Source organism: Hyaena hyaena, unplaced genomic scaffold (assembly GCF_003009895.1).
Source record: "Hyaena hyaena isolate Hyena2069 unplaced genomic scaffold, ASM300989v1 scaffold_699, whole genome shotgun sequence".
In the NCBI taxonomy this organism is placed as follows: domain Eukaryota; kingdom Metazoa; phylum Chordata; class Mammalia; order Carnivora; family Hyaenidae; genus Hyaena; species Hyaena hyaena.
This window is the reverse complement of record NW_024081332.1, coordinates 844,845-866,674: the sequence shown is the minus strand read 5'-3', so window position 1 is coordinate 866,674 and position 21,830 is coordinate 844,845. Positions and strand designations below refer to the sequence as shown.

Here is a 21,830-nt window from a genome sequence, read left to right as displayed (position 1 = left end):
CTAAATATAAAAAGTGAAGCCCTGGCCCATTAGGGTGTACCCAGGCCAGAACTAGAGATGAAATGGCTTTGCTGGGTATAGGTTGGAAGAGCAAGGCCAGATATCACTCTGGGAGAGCATACCCAAGATGGAAGTCAGGCAGCATGAGGCCAAGTGTGTTAGGTGGTGGCACTTCTGCTCTCAAGAAATTCATAATTTGTATAAAGCAGTTAAAATCCTTTAGATTCACAGACACATTTTTTCGAATGTACATGTTTTGTGAGGGTTGCTATAGTGTGAGGGGGAAAGCAGGGGAAGAAGGTAGAGGGAACATTGTTCATAGTCATCCTGAGCTTCATGTGAGTGTGTTCAGTTTCTCTCTTCCCCAAGATAATTGAGAGAAAGAGATGTTTAATTGCATAGAGAAGACAGCTAATTTTGCAAGTTTGGATTACTTTAGAAATAAAAGCCTGAATGACCAAATAGTATAAAGAAGGACCAGCTATCTAAAAGTAGGGGAAGAGAGGAAAAGAGTATTGAACCAAACAAAAACATGTGTCATTAATAATTATAGAAACACCTAAGATTTGGCAATCAAAAGTCTCTTCTCAGTGACATTTGAGAGAATGTCATGGTAAAGTGGATAAAGGAAGGGAAGTGGATGGGTAGGAAACAGTAGGTGCGACTAAGCTATTTATTCAAAAAGTTATTTATTCAAAAAGCTTCTAAGTGGACACTTGGGATTAAATATCTGTGATTATCATTGAGAGCACAAACATATGATGTTGCATGTTTTCATCTTCTTTCTTTAAAGGTCCTTCTTGATGATAGCACCATCAACATTTCCACTATTGCCTCATCACGTTACGTCGGTCCACTGAAAAGTCGAGTGGATGACTGGCAGAAACAACTTGCTTTATTTAATCAAACACTGGTGAGTGAGGACAATTTCAATTCATGCACTCAGAAAATTGGAGAGCCAAAGGACCTTAGAAGTCATTTCTTCAATCATTTATATATTAGTTTAAGTATAAGATTTAATTGTCAATATTTTTTTATGTTCAGAATGTAAGGAGAATGCAAATAAACTAAGCTCTTCTTTATATGATTATACCATCCCCCTTGTATTAGTAATTTTTGACATAAAACACAATACCACACACTTGGTGGTATGAAACAGTGTACATTTATTAGCCCACAGTTTCTGTGGGTCAGGAGTTTAGGTGTGACTTAAACTGGGTCTCTTACTTAGGGTCTCAAAGGTTCAATCAAGATGTGGGCCAGGACTCAATTCACATCAGAAGTTCAGATCAGGGAGGGTCCCCTTCCAAGCTCACTCAGGTTGTTGGCAAAAATCATTTCCTTGTAATTCTGGGACTAAGAGCTTCAATTTCTTGCTGGCTGTCAGCTGGAAGTCATCCTCAGCTCCTATATGTTGCCCACATTTTTTGTTTATTTGTAAGTCTATAGTTTCATTAAAACAAAAACTGACAATGTGGTATGAAGTTTACATTTAAAGTTTTCAGAGAAACCTACCACATGCCTGAAAAGATCTTACATTGGAGTTCCAGATGCTGGTTTAGATGGTGTCAAGTACTGATGGGTATCATGATTCAAGATAGCATTTTGGGTATAAGTTAAATCCTAAGATTAAAAAACATTTTGTGTGTGTGTGTGTGTGTGTGTGTGTGTGTGTGTGTGTGTGTGTTTTAAAGTGACCACTGCCCCAGTCAAAAGACCAGGGCTTTTGAAATCATTCAGCTTTTAAAATGATTCAATGAACATGTGACAACACAGGGTGACTGAACCCTGCCACCAATGGTTTCAGAATTCAAAGTTCAAAATAAACAGAGAGGCTCCAGGAGTTTTTCACTCTAAGAACGTGAGACCTTGTGTTTCCTTATTCTCTTTCCCCATGTACCACCCTCTTCCCCTCCCTAAGTACCTCAGCCAGTGGCTTGCATGGACAAGTGATATTTATAACTTCATAATTGGAAAAAAGGGCCTTGTTGTCAATTTGATGACTTAGCACCTCTAAGACAGAACAATCTGCCTATGTATATACTCCAATAAAAGATTTTTTTATTAAATTTTTTTAAAAAATTATTTTTTTATTAAAACTCCTCAACCAGTTTGCATCCCAAAATGGCAGGCAGCTTTGGTCACTTATTAACTGGTTTAAACCTTTGCTGGCAACAAAATTAAGCTCAGGCAGGGAGCACCTTGGCTTATAATCTACAGACATTCACAGCTTTTAAACAGCCTCTCACAGTGTCGCAACAACCTCATATTTACTGGAAAAACACACACTGTTGCTTGAAGTCTCCTTGGTAACCTTCCTATGGTACACCCTTCCTTTTTATTTTATTCTACTTCAGATCATCCCACAGTAAAACAAAGAATCCACTTATACTGATCTTACTTTGTTCCCATCCAATCTCTTTCTTAGACCTCATATTTTTGCTTGATTTAATTATGTTTATTCTTTCTGCATATATGAAAAGTTATCTGTGAAATAATAAAGGCACTAAGTAGGAAAAGATAATTTGTTCCAATTTTGTTTTATAGGGATCTTTATGAGGAATCCACCCTCTTGGATGAACACCTTATAATCCGACCCCCCTGTCCAGCCTCCTCTACTAATGGCTGAGCAAAGCCAGAATTAACTGTCTAGAAAACATGAGACCTGAAATAAATCAGGGAGTGGTTGTAATAGTAGGCTTTAGGCATAACCCCCAAATCTGGAGTGAGAAACTCTTTCACAGATGTTGAACCTATACCTGCAATTGCAGGAGGCATAGGAGACAGTGAGATCCACAGCCCCAACTCCAGTTCTGGTTTCTTTGATTAACCATGACTGCCTCCATTGGGAGAAGCAGTGAGTGATTTTCTTCTTCCTCCAGTCCTCTGGGTTTGCCACATGTTCTGTCACAAGCAGATTTTACTTTTTTGATGGAAGAAAATGAGTCCTGTTTCTTTCTTAAAAAGGAAGAGAGGGAAGAACATAGAGACAATTGAGGTTAAAAAAAAAACAACAACAACAACCTTTTTTTGGAAAGCCCTGTCTATATTTGGAAATAGTCACTTAACAACACTTCCCAACCCTTCATATTTCTTTTAGCATCTCGCTTCCCCTTAGACTGTCTGCCATGGACATTATAATCCTCTTCTGGTTGCCACACAGTAGATTCATTGTAACTCTGCTCAGTAGAAGATGGGTAGAAATTTGGCTGCAGTGAGTCTTGGACCCTTTAGGGAGGTTCCGTCTCAAAGAACCTGTGAGAAGCTTCCCCAATGAAAAAAATATAGTGAGTCCCCATGTAATTATTTTTAATGTAACTGTGTTTTTAATTCAGGATTAAAAATTGATAGTGCTCATATTTTCTCTTAGGAAGAGTGGCTGAACTGTCAGCGAAACTGGCTCTACCTAGAAAGTATTTTTAATGCTCCAGATATTCAGAGGCAATTGCCTGCTGAGGCTAAGATGTTCCTTCAAGTGGATAAGTCATGGAAGGAAATCATGAGAAAGGTGAACCGGTTGCCTAATGCTCTTCGAGCGGCTACTCAACCAGGTATAAAACAAAATTTTAAAAACAAACAAAAAGACTTTACAGGCATCTAAAATGTTGAACACCTATACAATTCTAATAATATGTGGTACATTCAATCCTTGATTCATGACAACATTAATGGCCAGGAATATTTGTAGTGCATTTGATACTCTTACTGGACAATGTGAATTGAACAGTGTTGTTGTTTTTGTTGTTGTTATCATTGTTATTATCACCTTTCAGCTTAGTTCATAGTTTTGGCACTCAAGAATCTGATTTTTTTTTTTTTTTTTTTTTTTTTGCTGCTGCTGCTTTTATAATTTGGGGATGCTGCCACACAGTATCAATGATGCTTACATGTCATAATTTGACTACAAGACATATATTCACATTCAATTGACCCATTCTGCTAAAGCTCTCATAGACTTATAACCATGAAACTTCCCACATCTTATTTTTCATTAATTGACTAAAAATATTTAAAAATTGAGGCACTTGGACAGCTCGGTCAGTTGAGTGTCCAACTTGATTTCAGCTCAGTTCTGATCCCAGGGTTGTGAGATTGAGCCGGCATCAGACTCCATGCTGAGGATGGAGCCTGCTTAAGATTCTCTCTTTTCCTCTGCCCCTTTCACCAACTTACACTCTCTGTCTCTAAAATATTTAAAAATATATATTTAGGGGGGGAGGGGGGATGGGCATGGAGGAGGGCACTAGTGGGGATGAGCACTGGGTGTTATGTGGAAACAAATTTGACAATAAACTATTTGTAAAAAAAAAAAAAAGATTTTATTTTCCCATATGATAGGTGTGGAAGAGGGCACTTGCTGGAATGAGCACTGGGTGTTATATGGAAACCAACTTGACAATAAACAATGAAAGAAAATAAAATTAAATTAAAAACTAAACATGCCACAAAAAATAAAAAAAATAAAAAATATATATATATATTTAAAAGCATTACCATGAATTATAATTCTAATCTTGAGACTGAAGTGTTATTTAATAAGTTCTATTTTTAGGGATGTGGAATCAAAGTAGTAATGCATGCACACACATGGTTATTGAACTTCATCAAAGCCTCAGCAAACTTGCTTGTTTTTTGCAAATGGCAGCATATGACCTTTCCTGGTGAACTTCCAGACAGCCTCCCTGTGAAGCAGAGGCAGCCTGCTGGGCTATGCTCTTTGCCCAAAGACTTTTACATAAAATGGAAATAGAAAGGAAAAGCTATATGGTGTGACAGACTTGAAAACTTTTAAACTTTGGGTCTCTAAAGACCAGCCACACTCCTTGGCTCTTAGTCACCTTCCAGCCAGCAACTCTCTCCAACCTCTGCTTCTGTCCTCACATCTCCTCTGTCTCTGACCCTCCTGCCTCCCTCCTATAAGGACCCCTGTCAGTACATTGGGCCCACTGATGATCCAAGATAATCTCCCCTCCCGTGATCATTGGTCACATCTACCAACTTCCTTTTTCCATGTAGACTAACGTATTCTAAGGTTTTGGGGATTAGGACATAGCCATCTCTGAGAGACCTTATTACCACATGCATAATCAAACCTTTTGCTGCAAAATATTCAAGTGTTTGATAACAGAGTGTTGTCCTAGTCTCTACTGGACTTGTTATATAACAACTTTTGAAATTAAAAAAAAAAATACATGATTCCAAAATACCTCTGGTCCTTGGGATTTCAGATGAAAAAATGTGGACCTATATTTGCCATTTCACGTGATGATAAAGCTATGAAGAAAAAGTCAGCATAAAGGGGCTAGAGAATAGCTGAGGGCTGCCGTGTGTGTGTGTGTGTGTGTGTGTGTGTGTGTGTGTGTGTGAGTGATTGAAGACTTTTATTGATAAAGTGGCTTTTAGGCAGAAAGCAGCAGGCATGAAGGAATGAGACACCTATGAGACTCTGAGGGAGAGTTATTAAAGGCAGAGAGAAGAACAAAAGCAAAGTCCCTAAGGTGAGCATGCACTCAGCAAGCACAATACTTTGTGGTTTAGTGTGGCATTGGTTTCTGCACCCCCAGCCCCACCCCCAAGTGGGGAGTGCCAGCTAAAAAATGTTTCGGGTTGAATACTTGTTCATCTATGGTGAATGTTAAGACCAATATTAAATAAAATTATTAAAAGTAATAGTTAACATTCTTAGCCCACCCCTCAAATTTAATTTTTTGACCATTTTTATCAAATAAACCAAAGCTTTAAAAATGTTAATATCATATTTTACTTTCACTTAAAGTTATATTTTCTATTTTTTAACACAGTTTTACCAGTACTTTTTTCCTTCCTTCTCCCTGCCACCCATAAACAGGACTTCTGGAGACTTTCCAAAATAATAATGCATTACTTGACCAAATTCAAAAGTGCCTAGAAGCATATTTAGAATCAAAAAGAGTTATCTTTCCAAGGTAAGTTTATAAAGCAACTTACAATAGTTTTAGTAGCAGAGACTATTCATTAATTTAAAAGGAAAATACTTAACAACAAACCGTAGCATCAAAACCAGATGATGTTCCCATAACATCAGGGAACCAGAGCAAGAAACAAGAAAGATGTGTGGTAATGGCGATCCAGCTGGTATCTTGATTGGAGAGTGTAAGACTCCAGGATAAAGGTACAGTTTTTGGTAAAGGATGAACCCTTAAGTACCCAAGGTGCAGGAGGGATTCTTGGTCTCAGCCTTGTTCCATTGTTGGGTGCGCATGTAGGTGCCTGCCTGTGGGTGCGTGTCCACAGATGTGCACGTGAAAAGTCAGAGAGCCCTGTGTTGCCTGAGCAGGTTTCTTTGGATTAATCAGTGACCTAAGAGTGTCACTGGAGAAGTGTCCAAGAGATCATTTCACAAACTCCAAATGAAATTGTTTACTCATCTCTTTATTCCAAAAGCATAGCAAATATGTGCCAAAGATACAAAGAGGAAAAGCCTAGATCTCTGCCCCAATGGGGCTCATGGTTAACAGGTGAATAGTGCTAGAAGTAAACCACTATAATATAGTTATATAACACCAGAATAAGCTACTCAATGGTAGCCAACTTCAGTTGTTAGGGCACGCTGTACTGTAACACAGAGGACATTGGCAAAATGGTTTATCTTTCATGGTATTTTCCTGTTAGCTGTTAAGGAAATGGCCATTAAGGTCTGTCCTAGGACAAGTACTGTGGCAGCCAAGTTTAGGTGCTTATCTGGGTTATTTGGTTGAGAGGGTTTGTTGTTGGGTACCAGAACAGGGTATGTGTGTGCACGAGAAATCCAAGATCCAGAAGATCAGTGGTTCCCAGCTTGAGTCTCCCAAAGCAAGAGGAAATTCGTACACTACATTTGATATCTAAAAAAAGCAAAAACGAAAACAAAAAAAAAGAAACAAATTTAACTGTGATAATATTGAACACCAAAAAGCATCAGGTTTTATTTGTTCTTTGGCTCATAACTGCATGAAATAGGTCTCCAACATGTATGTTATGTCAGGAGGCTCTATGTGGTGTTGATTTTACCCTGACAGCCTTAATGAAAACTATGAGCTGCCGACCAAGTTCGTTCCTAGGGACACAAGATGAATACAATACTGTTTCTGCTTTCACATGGCTCATGGCCCAATCTTTATAGCTATCTGTCTCATTAGTTGAAAAGAGAAAGGCATGGGCACAAATTAATTATTACTGTATAGTAAAGAAGGAGGACTGATAAGAATCCAACCAAAAGCATTTTTATTTCTAACTAATAACTGCCTTTGCATTCTCAGCTAGGGGCCAGTTTCTTCCTGCCCCTCAACAAAATCTTGAGCAGACCTCATGAATTTTCTGGTCATTCTCAGATAATAATGTAAAAAACAAAAACAAAAACAAAAAACAAAAAACAAAACCTCTTGTCACGAATAAATGATCTTTAATAATCAAACTCTGAACTTCCTTCAAAGTGAAAATTTCCCCATTCTCTACCCAAAACTGTTGCAGGTCTGAAGCTTTAGTGATGATGAGGATATGTGGTGATCAACCCTTCCCTTTCCCAAATAGCTTTCTGAGGTCTCCAGGTTTGGGACATGGGGGAGAAGAGAGGCAAGGCAGCAGAGAATCCTGACTGAGCTGGTGCATATCTAGCCCCCTCTTTCCCACATGGGGCCTTCCATGGGCTCTTTTCCATTCCCTTCAATATCAAGGGATCTCTCATAGGTAGTCTCCTCCACTCCAGAAATGAAGTGTCTTCTCTGGCCAGGCCCTCATCCATGGGCACCTAGGTATGCCCCTTCTCCTCCTACACTCTATTCATGCCTCTAAATTACCCTGGTGGGCAAGATTTAAGAAAGTCCCATGCAGGATCACACTAGCATGGCCCACATGTGGATATTCACAGAAAAAAATAAAGCTCCTATAACCACCTATCTATTTACCCATCCATTCATCCATCCATCCATCCATCCATCCATCCATCCATCCATCCATCCATCCATCCAACATGTTGGGTATTGAAAGCAGGTCAGTGTAAGGCACTAGGCTAGATTCAAGGAAAAATGAATAATATATCTTCACTGTAGAACAAAATCAGTGTCAGCAAGAACTAGCATTTTTTTACAGTTTCATGAAAAATATCTATCTTGTATGTATCAGGCACTAATTCTAGATGTCTGAGATGTATCCACACTAGTCTTCATAACAATTATATTTAAAGACATGTGGTTTCTGGGGAGACCAGGAGGTTCAGAAAATCAGTGACTAGGGAAGAGATATGGCTAAGAGATTTATCTTTCATGCCTATGTAAGACTTTCCTTTGACTTCCAAGTCATACTTGAAGTATTTTCTTTAATCCAGGTTTTATTTCTTGTCAAATGATGAACTTCTGGAGATTCTGGCACAGACACGAAATCCCCAAGCTGTGCAGCCACACTTAAGGAAATGCTTTGACTCCATTTCAAAGCTCGAATTTGCTCTCATGCCTCCTCCTGAAGGAAAAATTCCTGGTATGGAAGGAGAGCCAGAAAAGATTTATACTAATGACATTTTAGCGATGCTATCACCAGAAGGAGAACGGGTGAGGTGCTTTTGTTTATAATTCTTTATAGGGAAACTTTGTTACCCTTCTGGGGTTGAAGGTAGAAGTTTACTCTTCAGTCCCTCTAAGCATTCATCAAGTGCCACTGTGTACTTATACTGTGCGGGCTCAGCAGTTTCAAAGATAACCAAGATGAAATTCTTGCCCACAAAGAGCTCTACCAGAGATAGAGTCAAACAAATGATTGAAAAAGCACCACAGTGAGTGCAGTAACAGAGGCATGTGCCTTGTTCTTGGGAACAGAGTGGAGATAACTGGAGCCCTGCTTACTCACTTCTTCAGAAGAGGCAGGAGTACTTGTTCTACCGCCAGGCTACCTGAATTGAAGTCCCATCCCTTACCTCATCTATAAAATGAAGAATAGCAATAGTGCCTGATTGATGAGATGCTGAGGATTTTCTTTTTTTTTTTTTTCATTTTTTTTTTTTACAGATAGTTTATTGTCAAGTTGGTTTCCATATAACACCCAGTGCTCATCCTCACAAGTGCCCCTCTCCGTGCCCATCCCCCCTCCCCCCCCCACATCCATCAGTCCTCAGTTGTTGTCAGCATTCAAGACTCTCCCATGGTTTGCCTCTCCCCCTTTCCCCCACTATTTCCCCCCTTCTTCTCCCCCATGGTCCTCCGTTAAGTTCCTCCTAACCCTCCTATACATGCAAACATATGATATTTGTCCTTCTCTGCCTGACTTATTTCACTCAGCATAACACCCTCAAGGTCCACCCATGTTGCTACACAAGGCCAGATTTCATTTTTTTCTCATTGCCATGTAGTATTCCATTGTATAGATAAACCACATCTTCTTGATCCATTCGTCCGTTGATGGACACTTAGGCTCTTTCCATGTTTTGGCTATTGTTGAGAGTGCTGCAATGAACATTGGGGTTCATGTGCTCCTATGCCTCAGCATTTCTATATCCCTTGGGTAAATTCCTAGCAGTGCTATTGCTGGGTCATAGAGAGATGCTGAGAATTTTCAATAGTATTATGTGTAAATTACTTAGAACTAACTGTACCCAGTGAGTACTATGAAAGTGTTAGTTGTCATTGTTGGCAGTAGTGTCTCTAGGGCACTACACAGTGCCTGGCACACAGTAAGCACTGAGCAAGTGAATGCATTAGCAAACTGTGGAGAACCACATGACTTCACAGGGAAGAATCAATCTCTCTCTCTCTCCCTCTCCCCCTCCTGCCCTTCCTCTCCCTCTCTTCCTGTCTCCCTCTCCTAATATCCTTGGCATTTCTGGGCACATTTCCTCTGTACGGAATGCTCTCCCTTACATGTCTCCACTCCATCTTCCTTGGCTGCCTGTGTGTTTGTGTGTGTGTGTGTGTGTGTGAAACAGAGAGAGGGAGAGAGAAAAAGAGAAAGGGAGAGGGAGTGGAGAGGGAGAGGGAGAGTGGGATATCAATAGAAGGTTCTAGTATTTGTGGCCAGGCTTCAGTGTTTCAGGGTTCTGAAGGTACAGAGGTATAGAGGTACAGAGGCTGTATAGCTGGCAAGTCCCACACTGAACATGTTATCATTGCTCTAATTATCTTCTAGGTTAGCCTGGGAAAAGGCCTCAAAGCTCGAGGCAACGTGGAAGAATGGCTTGGTAAAGTGGAAGAAGCCATGTTCACATCTCTGCGTCGCCTGTGCAAAGCTGCCATTGCGGACTACCAGGGGAAACCAAGGACAAACTGGGTGATTGCTGGTCACCCTTCTCAAGTAATTTACACCCCTTAAATTTCCATCTCTGAATCTATTGTTGATGGCATGCAACATACACTGAAGAAAGGTGTTTTGATGCAGGTGATTCTGACCATTTCTCAAATCATGTGGTGCCGTGATTTGACTGAGTGTTTGGAAAGAGAAGGTGGTAATCATATAGAGGCCCTGGAAGCTTTTGAAAAAGTAAACTTTGAGGTAGGATTTTTAACAGGGTGACATTGAACATATTGCTCTGCAGGATGGTCTCAGTGGTTTTGTTTGTTCGTTCAGTTTGGTTTTTTGTTTTGTTTTGTTTTGTCTTTACATGGTCACTGCAAATACACATATTTCAGAAATTTTAATGCTCTGATATGACTTGCAGAGTTCTGGGGTTTTTACTAAAACCATTTATGTTCAGGTTTTCATAAGGATACAACCTTAATATTTGTATAGGACTTATATGAATACTTATAAAATTGGATGAAAGAACTTAAGAGGAAAATCTCAGGATTATGATGGTTTGCAAGATTTAAGGAGACTTTGTATTTATCAGGCCTTGGATAGCTCTCAGAGAAGTTATTCAATCCAAGAAAACCCCAAGATTTGTGCCATTTCTATTCTTAGGCTCAAGATGTGCTTTTCTACTATTCTAGAGAATCCTTAGGCAACCATCAGTAAAACAATAAATAACTGAATCCAAATACCATTCGCTGAGAATTTTCAAGCTATAGTTTAGAAATACCATTTTACAGCTATGCCTAATCTTTAATTCCAAACTTAATTCTACTTCCAAGCAAGGTGGCATTTTTAAAAATTACCTTTGAAATAGGAAAGAGAAGAAACAACTTTCTTGAGATGAGTGAACACTATCTCTTGAGGACCTCATAGAATTTCATGTCACTCAGCCCCAAAGAAGAGAAAAGATTCTGTATGAAAAGTTCCCTTGACCTCTGTGTAGAGATGGTCCCTGATCAAGGTCAGAGTGTGAGAAAATTCAGCAGAGGAGTGCAAGGCCTTCTGAGGCACTACTCTCCTTGGAAAAGATTGAACCACTTACATGAAAACTGGGAGCACAGTCTGTCCAAAGATGCTCTCATTCAATCATTGGCTTATTCAAAATGCTCAGGTTTTCTTGGGGTGCCTGGTTATCTCAGTTGGTTAAGCGTCCAACTTCAGCTCAGGTCATGATCTCATGGTTTGTGGGTTTGAGCTCTGCATTGGACTCTGTGCTGACAGCTCAGAGCCTAGAGCCTACTTTCAGTTCTGTGTCTCCCTCTTTCGCTGCCCTTCCCTGGCTCTCTCTCTCTCTCAAACATAAGTAAACACTAAAAAAAAATTTAATGCGGGGCGCCTGGGTGGCTTAGTCGGTTAAGCGTCCGACTTTCGCTTAGGTCCTGATCTCGCGGTTCGTGGATTCGAGCCCCGCGTCGGGCTCTGTGCTGACTGCCAGCTCAGAGCCTGGAGCCTGTTTCGGTCTGTGACTCCCTCTCTCTCTGACCCTCCCCTGCTCACGCTGTCTCTCTCTCTCTCTCTCCTAGAAATAAAACATTAAAAAAATTAAAAAAAAAATTTAATGCTCAGGTTTTCTGATTATCAAAGGAAAAACTACCCCTGAAAATGAGGAGTACTACTTAAGAATATTTAATTTTAAGGGAAAAGAGTCTTCTCTAAAGACATTATTACAGAGCACAGGCTTTCTGTGAGGCAGATATCTACTCAAGTCTCATTTTTGCCACCTCATAACTGTGTGACTGCTGTCAAGTTACTTAGCCTCTTCTTTGACACTTAGTTTCCTCTAATATAAAATAGGGGTAAAGATAGTATGTACTTCATAGGATTCATCTAGGAATTGACTAAATTAAATTGTTGGCCTATCTGATCACAGAATTACAGATTCTTAAAATTAGTTTTGGCAAATGTCTACTCCAAATTCAATGGTAAAAAGATAGAAAAAAAATAGTAAAGAAAAAAAAAAGAAAATATGTTAGCTGATTTTTGAAAATCCATTATGACCATTTTTCTTTTGATTTGTAGAGATTAAATGCCCTGGCAGCAATAGTTCGAGGTAGTCTTCCAAAATTACACAGAAACATCATAACTGCCTTAATTACTATTGATGTACATGCAAGAGACATAGTCACCGAACTTGTTCAAGCCAAGGTAACTTTTATTTAAGCGAAATCATATATTTCTTTCTGAAATTATTGCATCTAATATATGTACCATTGTTATCACTTATGTAGGTAGAGGAAGTGGATTCCTTTGACTGGCAGAGACAGCTGCGCTATTATTGGGACATAGACCTGGATAACTGTGTGGCTAGGATGGCGCTCTCTCAGTACACCTATGGCTATGAGTACTTGGGTGCATGCCCAAGACTAGTTATTACTCCTCTCACGGTAAGTTACTGATGCCTTAGGTTAATTGTGACACAAATGCTTTCTTTAAAAAAAGTCTTGAAAAGTTTCATCCAACCCTAACTCTTTTTTTTTTTTTTTTAATATTTTTATTTATTTCTAGGAGAGAGAGAGAGCGTGAGCAGGGGAGGGTCAGAGAGAGAGGGAGATACAGACTCTGAAATAGGCTCCAGGCTCTGAGCTGGCAGTNATGAATCTCTAGTGACAATGATTAATAAGGTGAAACAGGAAAGAGGATAAGGAAGGGGAAAGGAAGGGAAGGAGACTATGGAAGCCACAGGCAATCCAATGACTTTATGCCAATACATTTTTTTATTTTTAAATGTTTTTTTAAAATTTATTTCTTTTTAAAAAAATTTTTGTTAATGTTTTATTTATTTCTAGGAGAGAGAGAGAGACAGCGTGAGCAGGGGAGGGTCAGGGAGAGAGGGAGTCACAGATTCTGAAACAGGCTCCAGGCTCTGAGCTGGCAGTCAGCACAGAGCCCGACGCGGGGCTTGAACCCACGAACCGCGAGATCATGACCTAAGCAAAAGTCGGATGCTTAACCGACTAAGCCACCCAGGCGCCCCCATCCAACCCTAACTCTTGAAAGGATTTGCAGTGAATATATCTTCATGAAACAGAGATTTGCATCATCAATCACGTACCTGGATCTTTGAGTATATCTCAATTGCTGTAAAACCTTTCATAGAAAATAATAACCCTCCTCCTGTAGAAGGAAAGGGACTTAATAAATGTGTGGCTTGAGTCAGTGCCCTTCAGTAATGACAATTTATGGATTTCTTCAGGATCGCTGTTACCTTTGCCTCATGGGGGCTTTGCAGCTTGACCTGGGAGGTGCGCCAGCTGGTCCTGCTGGCACTGGGAAAACAGAGACAACCAAAGACCTCGCTAAAGCTCTTGCCATCCAGTGTGTGGTCTTCAACTGCTCCGATGGCTTGGACTACAAGGTACAGTCCCAGCACCTGAACACTCACATTAAGTGCTTTATGGGCTTTCTTGCTTGCAATATGGAATGACAAAAAAAGGAGAGAAGGGGTGATAGCAAGCAAGGGGAGACCCACAGGGCAAGGGATGTCAAAGTGAGATAAATAGAGTAAAGGAGAAGAGTCAACACAGGTGGGCTGAGTGGTCCAGGTAGGAACCAAGGCCATTAGAGGATCTATCAAATGGTGGTAAAATAAAAAATCAGTTCATGAGGGCATCTGGGGGACTCAGCTGATAAGCATCTGACTTCAGCTCAGGTCATGATTTCATGGTTTGTGAGTTCAAATCCTACATCGGGCTCTGTGCTGACAGTATAGGGCCTGCTTGGGGTTCTTTCTCTCTCTACCTCTCCCTGACCTATGCTTCTCTCTCTCTCAGAATAAATAAATGAACTTTAAAAAAATCTTCATGTTACTAAGTGGAAAGAAATAAGATGAGGTATGAGATATAATAGAGGGAGATCTAGGAACAAGGAATATGCTTACAGGAAGAGAAAAGCAATTCAGAGAGTTGTGTATTAAAAATGAAATATGTCAGAGGTGAGAATTCATGGTAAGATTTTTCAGTATAGTAGTTCTCAAAGTTTTGGGTTACAGGACCCCTATTCTTTATTCCCTTTCCAGATCTCCACAACACAAAGTAGCATATTAAACACTGTATGAAGTCCCACAGTTAGGAAATCTGTTTCACTATTTAATTCAGCAAATCCTAAATATATTTGACCAAACTGCCTTTTAGCCACTAATACACAGAGCTAATAGTCTCCTTTTTCTGAAAGTTACACAAACACCTGTATAATGTCTGAATTTAGAATATAATCATTTAAATTGTCCAAATAAATTATAATTCATTCCTTTTTAAAAGAACAGTTTTTAATGTTTATTATTATTTTCTTCTGAGAGAGACAGAGAGTGAGTAGGGGACAGGCAGAGAGAGGGAGACACAGAATCTGAAGCAGGCTCCTGGCTCTGTGCTATCAGTGCAGAGCCTAATGTGGGGCTCAAACTCACAAACCACGAGATCAGGACCTGAGCTGAAGTTGGACGCTCAACAGACTGAGCCACCCAGGTGTCCCATAATTCCTTAATTTTTATAGAGTAAATCATACTTATTTTTCAGGAGCATCTTTAGAAAGTAGTGTTTCATAGGATATGTGCTTTAAAAACCCTGCTCCTATTTTAAAATTTAGGGGAAAAAAGATGTTTCTGGGAATGTCTTTTTATTAAAAAACAAAAAATCAGTGGAAGTGCATTACAGGCAGAAAGTTGTTTCACAGTAGCAAGACAAGAGAATAATGAGAGACCAGAAAACCTTGGGAGAGGGGTAATCAGGAAAGGTGACCCCTGTACCTTCAGAGTAGGGTGACAGAGGCAGATGGGAAACTGCAGTCAGCAATCTGTGGAAAAATTCATGCTTCCCAACATCTCCAGTTTATGGGGATCTGCTCCCACTATGTTAAGTGACCTCATTATTTCAGTAGAGATGCATCATGTTTTATGATAGTGGTGATTTTTTTGGCATAATAATTTTGGTTATTTTACATCTTCTCAGTTCAAAATTTGGATTTATATATCAAAATCCATTTTTCAGTGATTAGGTAGTCATCACCTGGGCTCAGTCATTCCTGGGAGATGTGCATTCCCAAAGGCATGAGTGTGTGCTGTGAGACTTAAAGTCACAGGGTATGTGTACATGATTCATTTATCTTAGACTCTAGAGCAGGAGTCAACAAACTTTCTGCAAAAGGCCAAGTGGTAATATTATAGGCTTGCAACTCAGTTCTTCCTGCTGTTGTGGCACGAAAGCAGCCACAAACTGTATGTAAATGTAATATATCATGAATGAATGTGACTGTGTTCCTGTAAAACTCCATTCACAAACCAGGCATGGGGCTAGATATGGTTGTGGTCTGTAGCTTGATGATCCCTGAAGTACCAATTATCAATTATGTTCAATGATAAGAAATTTAATATTCTTTTTTTAAAGTTGTATTGATTAATTTCTACACCCCATGTGGGGCTTGAACTCATGACCCGAAGATCAAGAGTTGCATGCTCCTCTGACTGAGCCATCCAGGCATCCCTTAAGTATTTATTTATTCTTATTTATACTCTACCTTGCTCCATAAGGATTTATTAAACTAACCTTTTTAAATTAAATATCTACATGTGGAAAAAATTGAACTGAAGGATCCAAAGTTAAAAATAACAGATTTTGCCCCTTGTCACATCACCCAGTTCCACCCTCCAGAGACCAGTTTTCTGATTGTATTTGTTTTTACTTCTGACGATTGCTATTATTTGTAAGAATATGTGTTTATTACTGTATTTGCATATATCAACTTTGGACATTATCTGGCAGCTTATGAAATCAAGAGTTTATTAGCTATGACCTTCCAACTTTCTGTTCAGACTTCACTTTCTGATTTTTATTAGTTTGTATAATTTTATCTGACCATGTTAAGGTTTATGAAGTTGTGCTATTCTATACCTATAACTATATCTTCTTTGCTTTGTCGGGGGGTTGGGTGAATATAAAAACATGAACCCATTATATACCACTTACAATATCAAGGATGGTTCATAATGGGATTTAATGGAATAATCGGGCTCATAGAGAAGGATCAATACATGTGTCATGAAGCATTGGCCATTCAAAGGAACACATTGCAAAACAAATACCATATGATTTCACTCATTTGCAATTTAAGAAACAAAACAAACAAGAAAAGGGGGGGAGCGGGGAGAGAGTGAGGCAACCCAAGAAACAGACTCTTAACTAGAGAACAAATTCATGTGTTACCAGAGGAGAGAGGGGTGGGTGGAAATGGGTGGAAGGGGAGATGGGGATTAAAGAGTATATGAGTTGTGACGAGCACCAGTGTTGTATGTGTTGAATCACTATATTGTACACCCAAAACTAATATTACACTGTATGTTAACTAACTAGAATTTAAATCAAAACTTTAAAAAAACAAACACACATGACAAAGGAACACATTCTAAACATCAGGATTAATGGGTTGCTCTTCGGTTTCTTTTCAAATTTCTTCTTCTAGAACAGTGTTTTTCCAGCTTTAATGTGCTCATGAATCATGTGAAGATCTCATTACAGTACATATTCTGATTCTGGGGATCTAGGGGAAGGCCTGAGATTTTGCATTTCTAAAATCCCCTCAGGGGATGTCAGCTGATACCAGTTCACTTTGAGAAGCCAAGTTCTAGAGCAGTGGTTCTCAAAGTGCTAATTAACTCTGGACTCCCAGCATTATCATCACCTGGCAACTTGTTAGAAATGCAGATTATCAGGCCCTACAGCAGATCTGCTGACTCAGAATCTATGGACCTCTTACATAAAGGTGCTAACTTCTAACATGGCCAAGGGTTCGTATAAAAATATTGCTTATTTGCAGATACCACTTCATGTTAATATTCCACTCAGAATTTAACTTTTGAAGGTGTTCAGCTGTGCAACACAAAGCTGAATGGCATTATCTTGATTTTAGATGATGGGGCGCTTCTTCAGCGGTCTGGCCCAATCAGGGGCCTGGTGCTGCTTTGATGAATTTAATCGAATCGACATAGAAGTTCTGTCGGTCATCGCACAGCAGCTCATTACTATTAGGAATGCCAAAGCTGCAAAGGTAAGTCCTGGAGCAGTTGTCCAAGGAGGTAGCATTTCTTAAGTCTGTAACTGTCAGTATGTTGCCTGTTAGGAAGGGCAGTGCTAATTTAGGATGTCTACCCATGTTTCCAGTGTAACTGGTGAGTCCTATGGAAATACGACTTAGTTTGAGTGAATTAATTCTTCATCCAGGAAACACAAATATGTCAGACACTATGTGGGGACCTATGGATACAGACATGGTGAGACTCACTCTCTGCACTCCAAGAGCTCTGTTCTTCCCACCCACCACACAAACACACACACACACACACACACACACACACACACGCATGCATCCACACCCTGTCCCCTCTGCCTCCTATTTTCCCTTTTCCCTTTCTTGTTCTTGCCTTTGACATTTACTCCTCTGCTAGGTTTCTCTGTTGTACCTCTTCTGGATTCCACTGCCTTCATCGTGGCCCCCAGGCTCAGCCTAGTGCTGGCAGAAAAATAAGGGCAGAGCCCTAGAGAACCCAAGGGGATCTTAGCTCTCATCCTATCCAAACCAGAACAGGCCTGCAGTTGTTTCATATTTAAATATTCACTGCTCCGAGTCCCTGAGGGTCCCCAACCACTACCATGTCCCCTTCCTGAAGAGCGCCAGACCTTTCCTGGATCCAGCCATAAGGGTTCATCCTGGTAGCAAGGGGGTCCCTGGACCCAGCTCTCACTCTAGGGACAGAGGCCATTCTCATTGGAAAGGCCTTGCTAAAGAGTTGTTCAGTGTTTTCGTTATCACCTCTGCAAAAAAGAAAATTATAGAACAAGTAAAAAGAGAACAGAAATCAGACTTTAATGAGCCACTAAATTGTATAATTTATTGTACTTTACATTTATTTATTTCATTTTCACCCCAAACCTACATGAAGTGGAAGGCATTTTCCCAAGGTTACAGATGAAGAGGATTCAAAGAAATTAAATAATATTTCTGGGGATACCACATACCAAGATATACACCTAAATCTATGTGGCCTGCAAGTCTGAACTCCTTCAACTACACACTCTTCTGCCACCCACATCCTCAGAGGCAGCCTATGTTAAATGCAGGGACCTCCGGGTTTAGCATAATGCCTAAGCCCGATCACCTTGGTGAGCAGGTAGCTGAGAGTAGAACACAGGGAGTAAGAGAAAAGGACTAAAGAGGCAAGATGGAAGCATTGCCAGCTGGGGGGTAACAGTGTGAGATTAAAGGACAGTAGGAAGGCATCTGAGATCACTGGAGGGGAATCAATACCCTCGAATAGCTGATGCTAGAGCACAGAAACTAACAGGATTAAACAGCACACACAGCCATTTAGTGGCAACAAGACTGGGCTCCAGTGGTACTGCCCAGCATTTTCTCCTCTAGGCACTGCCACACCTCCTTGTCTTCCCCTGTATTCTTTGTGTCTGTTAATAGTGCCTTCCTCCTGTGGCCCAGCTAGAAGCCTGGAATTCATCTTGGATTTTCCCCCATTACCATCAACTCCAGAATCTAAGCCATCACCAAATCCATTTAATTTTTATCTGCTAGATCCCTGTCATCCACTAATGGTAACTCCATCATTTTGGATCTTGTCATTTGTCCGATAACAATTCATCCTGGTCCCCCCCATCCACAGTTTGTCCAACCTCTCCACTGCCACCTTTGATCCTATCACTCTCTGCCTGAAATTCTCTGCTTCCCTTCACCCACCAGACAAAATCTAAATTGTTTAGCCCATCATGTAAGACCCTTGATTCTCAGGCCTCAGTCTAGCTACACTTTCCTCTTAGAATGTTACCCTTTACCAAAGTGAATCGCTGGTCATTTCCTGAACACGCTATGCTATTTCTTGTTTCTGCTCCCTTTGACCAGATGGCTGCCCCTCCTTGGCCACATGAAATGCCCTCCTTCAGGTCTCAAGCAGGCTTCCCTGCTTCTCCTGTGGACTTTGCACACACCTCCAGCATAGTGTCTGTTACACTGCATGGTCACAGCTTCCACACCTGACTCCACACATCAGGCCTGGGAACTTCTTGAGGGCTCAGGAATGAGTTTTCTTCTGCTCTCCACCTCCATGCCTAACCCCTTGCCACACCTGCAGCAGATGTTCAACAGGTCTTTGGTCTTGAATAAAAGTGAAGGGGTATTGCCAGTAGTAACAGTGGGACCCCAAACACCTAAGGTGTAAGATACCATTAGAGTTTCTGGGGGAGTCCCAGACAGTCGGGGTGGAGAAGGGTTAAGGGCCATGAAATGTAACCTGAACTGAGGAGCCTCAGCAAAAGAGACTGAGGCCTAAAATATTGTAGGACTAGGCCGGAAAAGAAGACACCTTTTGGGCAAAGCAGGAGCAGAGAAGCAGAAAGAAGAGACTGGGAGAGGGTAGGCCAGGATCAGGAGAGAAACATTCCCTGTTGTCCAACGGCAAGATTCCCTGGGCTAGTAGTATTTGCTTGAATGTTCCATACACAAATTTTGTACTCAAGTAGTGTTTATGTGAAAGAATTACCAAATGTCTGGAGAAGTCTTAACTTATATTTTCTCTTCTCTTGAAACAGCTGTCTAGATTCATGTTTGAGGGACGGGAAATAAAGTTGGTCATGACTTGTGCAGCCTTTATCACAATGAATCCTGGATACGCAGGCAGAACTGAATTGCCTGATAATCTGAAAGCCCTGTTTAGACCCTTTGCAATGATGGTTCCAAATTATGCTTTGATTGCAGAGGTGAGCAACTTGGACTTCACATTATAAAGTAGAAAAAAATCAGTCATGTTTTATTTACCATTTGATTTGATTGAGGTAGAAAGTTTCCTTTATGATTGCCTGCTGGCAAAAGTTACACATTATTGTTTGCTCTTAAATGTAGGTATGATTGTTATCACCGAGAATGTTTTGGGGGGTGTGTGTATGTAACTGCTATATTCCATAATGGCGTCTAGAATATAGTAGACCCCTAAAACTGGAATGAATCAGTGAATTTAATTAACCTGTTCATTGGAGCTTATCAGTTCATTTCTAAGAACTAAAATGTCTGGATTCATTCTAAAAATACTATTGTGATTTATAAGAAATATATATTTCATCATTCAAATGGCTAATATCAATGGTTTCTGGCTCCTACCAGCTCCTGGCTTTATCTATAGCTCTTACAAGCACTGGAATTTCCTGTGATAAGGGTGATTTGAGTGTATATCGTTATGTTACTGAGGTGACTTTTGAAAGCCCTTAAGCAATCTAAGGATGGGACACTGGTTACCTGGAGAACCAACCCTGTGATTACAGAGTTGGAACTTGAGGTGCCATACCCTGCCCTCTGGGGAGGGGAGAGGAGCTGGAGTTTGAATCAGCCAGAGGCCATTGACTTAGTCAATCATAACTATGTAATGAAGTCCCTATAAAGACCAAAAAGGACTGGGTTCAGAGAGCTTGTGGGTTGGGGAACATGTGAAGATTGGGGAGAAGGGTGCACCTGGACAAGGCATGGAAGCTCTGAGCCCTGACCCCCTATCTGACCCTTTGCATCTCTTCCATCTGTCTATTGATTCATATCCTTCATCATTAATAAACTGGTAAATGTTTTCCTGGTTCTGTGAGCTGCTCTAGCAAATTAAAAGAACCTAAGCAGGAGGTCGTTAGAACCTCCAATCTGTAAACAGTCAGTCAGAAGGACAGATAACAACTTGAACTTCAGACTGGCATCTGAAGTGGGGGGTGGGAGGCACTCTTGTAGGACTGAGCCCTTAACCTGTGGAATCTGATGCAGTCTCTGGCTTTAGAATGGAATTTCTTGGGGTGCCTGGGTGGCTCAGTGGGTTAAGTGTTCCACTTCAGCTCAGGTCATGATCTCACAATTCATGAGTTCAAGCCTTGCATCAGGCTCTGTGCTGACAGCTCAGAGCCTGGAATCTGCTTTGGATTCTGTGTCTCCCTTTCTCTCTGACATTCCCCTGCTCTCTCTCTCTCAAAAAAAATATAATAATAATAAACATAAATTTTTTTTCAATTAAAAAAATGGAATTTCTCACAAAGCACAGATTACTCCTGTGGCTAATAAATTCCTTTACTAACAGTTAATTTAAAGTATTCTTCTATATGATGTAAAAGTAATTACCTAAGAATAGAATAGAGCATAACAGATCCTATAACTTTTCCCAGTATAGTGCTTACAGAATCTCATGGGTTTTCCAGCACCCCATGTGGGCATGGTGGGGTGGCGGGCAGTTAAGACCGGGGCTGTCTTCCTTTTAGGCCATGTGTAGACAAGGAGAATAAGCTGTTCATTGTCAAAGCTGGTAGGAAGAAAACCAGGCTTAGAACTCAGTCCAAAATTTTGTTCACATCTCATTCTTTGTCCTGTTGTTCTATTACCCAATAATCAACTGGAGAAATTTAAAAATCCAGTCTTCTGAGTGCTACTACTGTGCTCACTTTGGCAGCACATATACTGAGTGCTACTACTATTGTTGCTACAGATTTTAAGGAATCAGGGTCTGTCCACAATAAATATTTTAAATA

General features: G+C 40.4%; 1 protein-coding gene across 1 annotated transcript in view; it reads left to right on the top strand.

Moving 5' to 3' along the window:
- Positions 1-21,830, top strand: part of DNAH6 (dynein axonemal heavy chain 6) — a 215,350-nt gene that overhangs the window by 72,731 nt on the left and 120,789 nt on the right. Inside the window, exons 21-31 of the mRNA XM_039217619.1 lie at positions 794-913; positions 3,371-3,551; positions 5,849-5,945; positions 8,342-8,561; positions 10,129-10,293; positions 10,378-10,491; positions 12,310-12,435; positions 12,519-12,674; positions 13,484-13,645; positions 17,188-17,325; positions 19,872-20,039. Coding sequence (XP_039073550.1) covers positions 794-913; positions 3,371-3,551; positions 5,849-5,945; positions 8,342-8,561; positions 10,129-10,293; positions 10,378-10,491; positions 12,310-12,435; positions 12,519-12,674; positions 13,484-13,645; positions 17,188-17,325; positions 19,872-20,039 — 1,647 coding nt within the window. The remainder of the gene's footprint in view (positions 1-793; positions 914-3,370; positions 3,552-5,848; positions 5,946-8,341; positions 8,562-10,128; positions 10,294-10,377; positions 10,492-12,309; positions 12,436-12,518; positions 12,675-13,483; positions 13,646-17,187; positions 17,326-19,871; positions 20,040-21,830) is intronic.